At 36.4% G+C, this 10,000-nt stretch overlaps 1 protein-coding gene across 1 annotated transcript in view; it reads left to right on the top strand.

Moving 5' to 3' along the window:
- Mt2 (tRNA (cytosine(38)-C(5))-methyltransferase) overlaps positions 1-8,645 on the top strand; it is an 18,766-nt gene extending 10,121 nt beyond the window's left edge. The window contains exons 4-6 of the mRNA XM_043020493.2: positions 158-341; positions 653-760; positions 7,893-8,645. Coding sequence (XP_042876427.2) covers positions 158-341; positions 653-760; positions 7,893-8,525 — 925 coding nt within the window. The 3' untranslated portion in view covers positions 8,526-8,645. The remainder of the gene's footprint in view (positions 1-157; positions 342-652; positions 761-7,892) is intronic.
- Positions 8,646-10,000: the final 1,355 nt, after the last annotated feature.

Genomic DNA, 10,000 nt, shown 5'->3' with positions numbered 1-10,000 from the left:
ATTTTAGATTGTTATTGAATATTTCCAATAGTCTCTAATGATTCATAAATCTATAATTAAAAATAAAGATAATTGAAAGTTAGATTAGAAAAGTTGAAATATCAGATCAACTGTAAAACCAATATTGTGTTAAGTCTTGACACCTATCACGCGTCAGGCAGGGTCTGAAACGAGATGTCGAAGACACGCGAACGTCATCCTTCTTGCATTTCCTCGGTCTGTTGGAAGAGGTCACGACACCGCCAGAGATGATCCTCCTGGAGAATGTTGCAGGCTTTGAGGTCTCCCAGGCAAGAGAACGTCTGATCGATGTCCTCGGGAAAAGGGGTTACACGTGGCAGGTATGTGAACAACTTTTCTGTAAGGAGGATTTTTGATGATATACATTGTTGTTTTTGTGATATATGTATATATATTGATTTTTTGTGTATCTTATTTTACTATTCTCTCAGACCATTATTTTAACTTTGCTCTTGAGATTTAGAATTATTGAATTGAATATCCAGGTTATTTATAATTAATATATAAGGAAAAAACTCAAAATGAAGGTAATCACTATTTGATAGGGCACAAAAAAATATTTGGTAAAGATAGGGATATTTTTAGGAAAAAGGTAGATACACTGTAATCATATCATTGTCGTCTCCCCTAGGAATTCCTGTTATCACCCACGGAAGTAGGAGTCCCCAACTCACGTCTGCGTTATTACCTTCTGGCAAAGTTAAAACCTTCTACCTTCTGCTTTCCACAGTCACCAGAGGTATGCAATCTTTCTGTCACATTAATCCCATGGTCTGATACATTGTATTTTTCTTAGCAAGTGAGAAAAATCATATATTTGTCATAGCCACAGGCTAAAGGGTTAGATCAAATAGAAGTTGATGGTTCACTGTATCCTGTTGCCAGTGGGGCCTATGAAATTAATGCATTAATGCCAGACAGGAGAGTTGGTTGAATTGGGGGGACTTATACTTTGCCCCACAGCCATTTTTTCCACCAAACTCCTGGTCATTTTTTTACATTAGAGTACTGAAAAAGAAAATTGTATTTCATCATGTTGTGAGACTTATAGTGGGAACTGGTATGGTAAGGTAATGTTTTAGTTTCCATACAGGATGAATATGAAGTGTTATGCTCAGTGCCACATTACTATCAGAAATTAATGGAAAAGGAATACAAAGTTTGGCAAAACATTCTCTATTGACAAGTATATGCACCATCACAAATTTACAGAAGAATTACAAAGTATGGCAAAACATACTCTATTGACAACTATATACATAATTAGCCAAACTGGCAGTGTCACTTTACATCCCTTGCATAAGGTTCATAATGTTCATGGCATCAACATGCTGGTGTGGATTGAGTGATGGGTTGCTATGTTTAAGCAGTTGCTTGTCAGGTCTCATATTGCTAACTCAGATATTTCAGTTGATGTTTGTTATGCATTCTTGTTCCTGGTGACTTTTATTCACAAAAGTGTAAAAGAATAAATTTTTTGTTAACTTTGGAAGCCTGTAGTTCCTTGTGCTGCAGATCCATGGCTTGCTATCATTAAACCACACTTTGACAGCCAAGGTGTTCACTTGATCATTAACACAGTGTTGATACCCTCCCAAAAGATGTGAATATTACATTCAGAGCAGTATAGAATGGGGAGTTAATGCTCTTCTTTGTCCCCCCCCACAGTCCTACCTCTGTTATGATATCAAAATGTTTCTATCATAAGCAGCTATCAGAAAACTCTGAAGGAAAAAAAGTCTATATATTTTTTTTTTCGTCATCAGGACAGAAGTCAGGGGCATTAGTACTACTTTTTTCAAACTACCTGGATCCAGGCATTTATTTGCTACCTGAAGTTTTGGTGACTGGAGTGGGATGCTGCCTATTTTTTCTAATTTAGAATACTAACATGATGACCCAGGATAGACTAAGATAAGAGCAACATCAGAAACTGTTCTCTGATGAAGCACACTTACAGTCATAAAGCGTTATGACCAGTATGGTTCTAGTTTTAGAGCTTCAGATTTCCAGTCAGTGTAAACCTTTGTTTTGATATGGTTTAGAGAGAAAACACTTGTTTGTCAAGTCTGTGCTGCCTTAAGTTTTCCTGTCCATCTGACTTCTAGTTGGTGCCGCAGCATCAGAAATATCTTGTCCTTATGGTCATTTAGCTCGCTTGGGCTCTCATTTGAAGCACTTTACCCTACTGATGACATGGACTCTACACTATAGTAGGGCTTCTTACATTTACATTTGTTACTCTTTCATAGCACAAAACTTTAACTGACTCCTTGCATTTCTCTTTTTCCTGTTGACTGTACTCCAATTTTAGAGGTGCTGTGAGGAGTATGTGTTTGTAGGTGTCTTTTACTTGCTTCCCTGACTGCCAGTTTCAATCTCTCCATTTTTCTTTTGTGTCTGAAGGTGCCAGGGTTTAGTCTTCTCCTTTTCTCTCATGCCACCTATCCTTTGCTCTTCTCTCATCTCTCTTCTTCAAGAAAGAGCGTACTTTCTATATTGTACATTTGGTGCCTAGCCTCAGCACCCATTGCTAAGAAAATGTTTATTCTTGTAAGAACCATAGCCATTAAGTTCCCTATTGTTCTTTGAAACCTTCAACATAGTTTCCAAGAAATCCTTATTTTTCTTAACCCATTCGCGCCGGATGACGTGCTGACACGTTTCGTGGTTTTTGCGTCAGACGCTGGTGACGAGATATCTGGGCAAGGCCGGCGCTCAGGGTGAGCGAGCGGGCAGCCCAGGCTCGCGGCTTGTGCGCCCGAGAGTCTCGAGGCGTTAGGCTTATGCGTTCGAAAACCCCGGCATTACGACCATGCAAAGCCGGAATCGCCCCAGCGTGAGTGGGTTAAGTTCCCTATTGTTCTTTGAAACCTTCAACATAGTTTCCAAGAAATCCTCATTTTTCTTAAAACATTTGACATAATTATCACTAAATCTCTAATGGATTTTACATCACTTAGATAAATCCTACTAAATCCCTGAGGGTTCATTGAGAAATTTCACAATTCACGCCGGGGGGTTCCGGCTTTTGGTACGGTCGGAACTGAGGTCGCTTCGAGAGGTTTCGAACGCATCACGAAAGCTCTCGAGATTCGGGGGCGGGCGGCGAGCCTAGGGGCCTGCTGCTCGCATCCCCCCCCCGCCCCCCCCTTCCTCGGCTCTTCGTCGGCTGCGTCGGACACGAAAACCACGAAACGTGTCAGCACGTCATCCGGCGTGAGTGGGTTAAAGGTAACAGCATATTTGCCATTTGTAAGAAAAATCAGTTCCGTGGCATAATACATTATTTTACACTTCAGAAAAAATGTTTTAAAATGTATATAACACTTGGTTCCTTATTACACATCTCTTGATAATGATAACTTCTTCATAACACAAGTTAACTTACAATGTTGCCGAATGACAAATAAACCACAATATTATCTTGTGCTTAAGACAACATTGCATTTTCCTGGGAGACAGGAAAAATATTCAAGCCTCATTTATCATCCATTTTAAACATAATTCATCATATTGATATGATTTTGAATACACCCATAATATCTCAGGTATTAACCCATTGGCTGCAGTTTTAACCCATTCACAGTGGGGTGATTCCGGTTCTGAATGGTCACAATATCAGGGTTTTCGAACGCATGGGCCTGAGATGTCCGCTCGCTCACCCCAAGCGCTGGCCTTGACCAAATATCTCATTGCTGGCGTCTGATGCAAAGACCACGAAACATGTCAGCACGTCATCCTGCATCAATGGGTTAATAAGATATTTATTTTATACAGTCATGTTACGGATTTATGTTGTATGGCACGGTATCATCCATGTTTACGTCCAATGCTGCCTTGACAGCAGACTATGCCATCCGCTATCAGTGGGTTAAAAACCCTTCCAGGTTGGGTCCCTTTGTAAGAGGTGCAGCATAGGGTAGGCATCTTGAGATGAGTTGGTTTTCTATTATTTTTAGACTTATGGTATGGTATATGAGTTTATTTTTGGTATAATAGCACTTTGATAGTAATTAGCATTTAATTACACTTAGTTACACAAATGAATTAATAAATATCTTGTAATTTTCAACAGCAGGAAAAAGGCAGTTTGAAAGTGATCCCAACCTGTGAAGTATGCCTGTTGCAGAAGGGTTAAGGAATCTAAATTCAATAAGTGTCTCCATCTTATCTTAGATATTAGTTTAGAAAAACAAGGATAATTTTTTTTTCATTTGGAAGCTAACATATGTCGGCTAAAAAGTATTGAAAACAAGAGAAGGGCTTTTATCATTTTCAGTCTTTACAATTCAATAACAATGTTAACGCATTGCCGACGGGGGATAGATTTGCTTACCCAGGCTCTAGGATGGGTTTTATTTCAGAGTGAGGCAACTTCATGCAACATACTTAGACTTTTCCCACTCTCTTTTAGTCACTCATTGTAGAGCTAGAGCCATTTTTATGTTTTACTGTATTTAGAGACATATTTGTCCTATCACATCCTCTATCAATTCTGCAGTTGACTAAAAACGTAGTTCAGGGTACATATCAGCTCATTCTTTTTCTTTATACTCAGTGTGATAGAAGTATTGGTGTTTTATAGGAGGACAAAAAGCAACTTTATTTTTTCATATTTGTGTGCTGTCATGACCAAATACGAAACATAACCATCCACAATGAAGATAACATGAAGAGGTAGGAAAGAGGAAGGAAACTTGTGCCATCTAGGTTTTGGATGTTAGGTGAAACCCATTTTGCTTACTTTTACAGCTGTTATCATAATTATGACTGAAATTGTCATTATCACTCACTCCTAACAATAAAATAACAGTGATCCAAATTCCCCTAAAGTCATGACACCCATCGTCAGGCCAGAGCTCCTGCATCATGTATGACAAAAATTTGCATCACCTGTCATTAATGGGTTAACCCACACAGGACGGGTGGTACAGCATGTGTACCGCGCATTCAAAAGCCCAGTTGCCGGGCGGCACAGTATTGTGCCGGCCATTCAATTGATTTAGGCCTAATAATTCGAACGCCCCGGCATTTGGACATTCAAGGCTAGAATTCCCCCGTCGGGAATGGGTTAAGGGTTCCATGCCTAGGCAGAATTTTCTATAAGAGAATATGATATCACACAAGTTACAATGGAAGAGAACAAAGAAAATCTAACTAAGAATTACGATAGTATCGTGTTTAGAACAACATAAAGGTACCTTAGGTTCTTGTCTACATGCACCTTTATGAAATGTTAGGGGTTATTTGTATAAATTTAGATCCTTATGAACATACTGAGTATATACTTTGAACTTCAAATTTTGTCTACCTTAACCATTTGGAGCCAGTTGACGTGATGACATGCAAGCCCGGCGCTCAGGTTGAGCGAGCAGGCAGCCCAGTCTCGCGGCTTGTGCATCCGAGAATCTTGAGGCGTTAGGCTTATGCATTCGAGAACCCCGGTATTGTGACCGTGCAAAGCTGGAATGGCCCCGGCGTGAATGGGTTAAAGATATTTTAAGACTAGTAAATCAGGTTTGAAGATATTGTAACAGCAGCTGAATTTTGGTTTTAGCGCTTCTGAATAACCCCAGGTACTACACTACAGTATTGTTTTATTAATTCTCAGCAAGTGCTAAGTCAGCAAGGAGTCAGTTAGGTGGCCTGTCTGACCTTACCTGTTTTTTCTTTTCTTTTTCTTTTATTTCTTTTTTTTTTTTCTTTTCTTTTCTTCCTTTCTTTTTTGTCTTCTCTCTTTCTTTTCTTCTTTCAATTCCTATTACTATTGTTATTATTTTCACTATTATTATCATTCTAATGTCAATAACAACAACACTAATAAAGTATTAAGAATAGATAAAATCAAGAAATGGCTAAATAGGTGAGGTTAGATAGCCCTACCAATTGATACCTTGGTGACTAAGTGCTCATGGACCCTGTCTATGTATAAATAAAATTGATAAAACAAACTAACAGTGAACATTTCTTGTAAACACACCTTCCTGTCATCAGTGAGTTAAGATACTGAATCTAAGAAATTTACATGTTCTACTGTATGATATTTAAAAAAAGATAGATCTTCATAACTTGGGTATTCACACTTCAGTGACTTTCAGAATAGTTATATCACTCCTGCATAATTTGATATGAGTAGAAAAGCCATGCAAGACATCATCTGCTTTATAGAGAGGTATTGGGATATTTTAGTCAATGTCCCTATAAGTATCAACAGTAAAACAAAAATCCTAAATTGCATTAGTGATTATATAATTTAGGAATGATTTCCAGGTATACAAAAGGATCTGCTTTTGGGCAAGTGCAAATATTATGCCATTTTGTGTATAAGACTCTGCCTTCTGCAGATTTTGGTATCTTTGCAGAGTTCAGAAACCAGTACTAAGAGACATCTTTAATTATCAATTAATTAATTATTCTGGGATTTTTCTTGTTGGAGTATCATGAAGGGTCTCAAAAGGTCATATAGAGCATTTTGTTGATTATGTATCGAAAGTGTCAAAATAAATGTCATACATTTGTAATTTATTCATCAAATGCTAATTTATTCATCAAAGGGATTATATTGCCCCATAGATGTGCTGATGATTTTAACCCATTCACGCTGGGGCGATTCCGGCTTTGAATGGTCTCAATGCCAAGGTTTTTGAACGCATAGGCCTAACGCCTCGGGATTCTCGGGCGCATTAGCCGCGAGCCTGGGCTGTCCGCTCGCTCACCCCAAGAGCCGGCCTTGGCCAAATATCTCATCACCGGCATCTGACGCAAAAACCACGAAACGTGTCAGCACGTCATCTGGCGCGAATGGGTTAAGAACAGAGACCACTTATTTGGGCTCAGATTATTTTTGTTTAGTTTTTTCTTTTCTTTTCTTTTCTTTCCTTTTTTATTCTTTCTCGTATTTTGCACAAATAAAATGTCAGACATCTCATAATGCATAATTTTGAAGAAGAAAAACACAGTATATAAAAAGACATCTGGCAGTTTCAGTGCAAGTAAGAGATTTTGATGATATATATTCCATTTAAATTACAAGGGTAGCATTCAAAATAACATTCATCTCATCAGCAAAGTTGACATCTTGGTATAGCAAACACTGGCAGCTTGTTTTTACTCTCTCACCTTCTAGTCATTGTGCTTTGGTTATATTGCAGCCTCACTTTAACACTATATAATGTTGTTTTGCATGTTATCCATGTTATTTAAGTGAAGTAGATTACTGAAGTACATCAGTACCAAATGTGTTTTTTAGATACTTAAATGAAAAAAGGAATTAGAAGTCTGTTTATTGTTTGTGTTCATTCATACTATTGTCTAGTACTCTTCTCTCTCTCACTGTCTCCCTTCCTCTCTCATGTTTATTAATCTGGTTTTAACCAAATATATATGTAGTGGTACTATATTTATGCAACACTCTTAATTAGGGGCAGCAGTAACTATATATAAATTAATCTTTTGGGGAGCTTTGAATGGTTATCCATCATCAGCTCAGATCCTAGTAGAGATTCACAAAGATGATTAAAAGCTTTCTATAGCATAAGCCTGAGAACTGACAGACAAAAAATACAATATTTATGTGTTTGAGGAATGATCTTATTAAATTCTCCATATTTCTGTCGTATGTTCATTTCTGTGAAAATATGCATGGATAAAGGTATAGATGAGAGTTAATAGCTTCACAATGCAAGATACAATTACATCTCTTGCATTGTAAAGTTATTCGGTCTCATTTATACCTTTGTCTTAATGAACTCTTTATATATTACAAATAGCAGAAAATATTCTTGTCCCTTTTGAAGACAATGTTAAGAATTAATTGTGTATAAATTACATAAAAGGTTGTACTTATGCCGAGTTATTTTTATTTTCAGATTTTAAATGAGCTGCCTCTCTGCCTTTGCTGTAGATCTCAAGAAAAAGTTTCTAGCAGTGAGGGAATATGTCAAGATTGCAACAAGCCTGTTTTGCCATCACTCCAGTGTCTGTTGCACAAGTTCCACTCTTCACAGAATGCAGATTCGCTTGAAGCATCTAGTTCTTTCAGAAATATAGAATCTTCGCTCAGTCATTACCTCGAAAAAGGCTGCGACGTTGAGTTGTATCTGCTCGGTACCAAAATCTTGCAGAAATATTTCATGATCTTAGACATAGTTACAAGCCAGTCCAAAAGATCATGTTGCTTCACCAAGGGCTACGCTCATTATGTAGAGGGAACAGGGTCCATAGTGCAGCACAATACGGACATTTCTATGCCAGAAATTTATTCAGAGGTTCAGAGTCTGCCACCAGATGACCCTGAACGAGTCCGGTTATTGCAGGGCCTTCAGTTGAGATATTTCACTCCTCAGGAAGTGACAAGCTTAATGTGTTTTCCCAGCTGGTTCGAATTTCCACCGACAGTGACCAAGAAACAGAAGTACAAAGTGCTAGGGAACAGTGTCAATGTATTGGTTATTACATCTCTATTACTGACTCTGGTTGAAAGTGGACAAGCAGTCCAGTAAAAAAATGTTTCTTATTAAAAATTCTATTCTACATGATACCATCCTATTGTCCGTTGAAGATGCTTATCATGTTGTCATTTGAAATTATGTTTTTTTATTATAAATACAGTTATTTAGAAGTTTTGTTTAGTTTTTTTTTCCCTGTCTAACAGGTTAATGGATTAAGGATTTTTTTTTTTTTTTTATTCACTGATGAATCTACAGATGTTTATAGAAAGATTCTAAATTATTTAGAGATTGAGAAAGATGGCTTCAGTAGTATGAATAATTTCACATTATAAGGAAAAAAAGAGAAAGTCTTTGATGAAATATTCAAGTTCATATTTGGAAATAAGAAATATTCTAGTGTGCAATTTCTATTTACAGTTCCTATCACTGCAATGCAACTATCTCTTCAACATAACTATTAAATGGTTACACATAGAAGAAGAGTAGATGATATGAAAGTGAGTTCTAGCTTTGCTAAGAAATTGAATCTAAAATGAGGAATTGTATGGAATTTCATTTACCATAGCAACATTTACGATCTTTATACATTTTTTTTGAATAGCATCATTTTTAATGTTCTGCTAGATTTGCATATTATATAGGAATAAATAAAATAAGATTTATGCAGTTGTGCTGTTTCATGTTGAACTTGTCCATCAATGCAGTTAATTGGAACAAAGATTTCTATAATCTCAGTAATCTGTTATTACAATTTTTGTTTTGTTTGCATTGTTTCATTATTTCTATTAGTACCTACTTTATAAAGATACAACTTAATAAATCCTTTCAAATACAGTTCATGAAAGATCCATGTAAGCAATTACACTAGATATTCATGCCACATGCTGCCTTGTCTGCTTATGGTTATCAATGTGAGGATTTGGAAGCAAAGGAAAATTAATTAGTCTAAATTAAATAGCTGCTGGCTAGAGATAGCTAGGTCCTTGAGGAGTTAAATTTGATTCAGTTTAAGATCACTAATTTTATCCAGGCATTGATTAATATTGTGTGTGTGGGTGCGTGGGTATGGGCATGTGTGAGAGTGGCTTAGAAATTATATACACTGATAGAAATTTTTATATCTTTTAGAAGAGATATGTGAAGGTCATGGGTCACTTTTTTATTTGATGAAACCATTATACATAATGATGGACTATCTACCATTTTAGATGTAAATTACATGTCACCTCAAGCAATCAATCATAATTCTATGAAACGGCATTTAGTTGCAAAGTTGGAGGATTTATTGTACATCTGTTAAATTCTTGCTTCCATATATGTTATATATGATTTTTAATTTATTTACCATCATTTCAAGGACAACTGGTTGTGATTCTAGCTCTTTAAGTGTATTATTTCAATTTAATTAAGCTTTTTAACATTTTTTTTTTCTGTATGAATAGAAATATATATAATATATAATTTAATATAATAAATATATATATCATATTAATATATATATTTATATATATATATATATATATATA

Source organism: Penaeus japonicus, unplaced genomic scaffold (assembly GCF_977035675.1).
Source record: "Penaeus japonicus unplaced genomic scaffold, GWHDUDI00000001_assembly GWHDUDI00000017, whole genome shotgun sequence".
Taxonomy (NCBI): Eukaryota; Metazoa; Arthropoda; class Malacostraca; order Decapoda; family Penaeidae; genus Penaeus; species Penaeus japonicus.
This window is presented reverse-complemented; position numbering and strand designations above follow the sequence as displayed.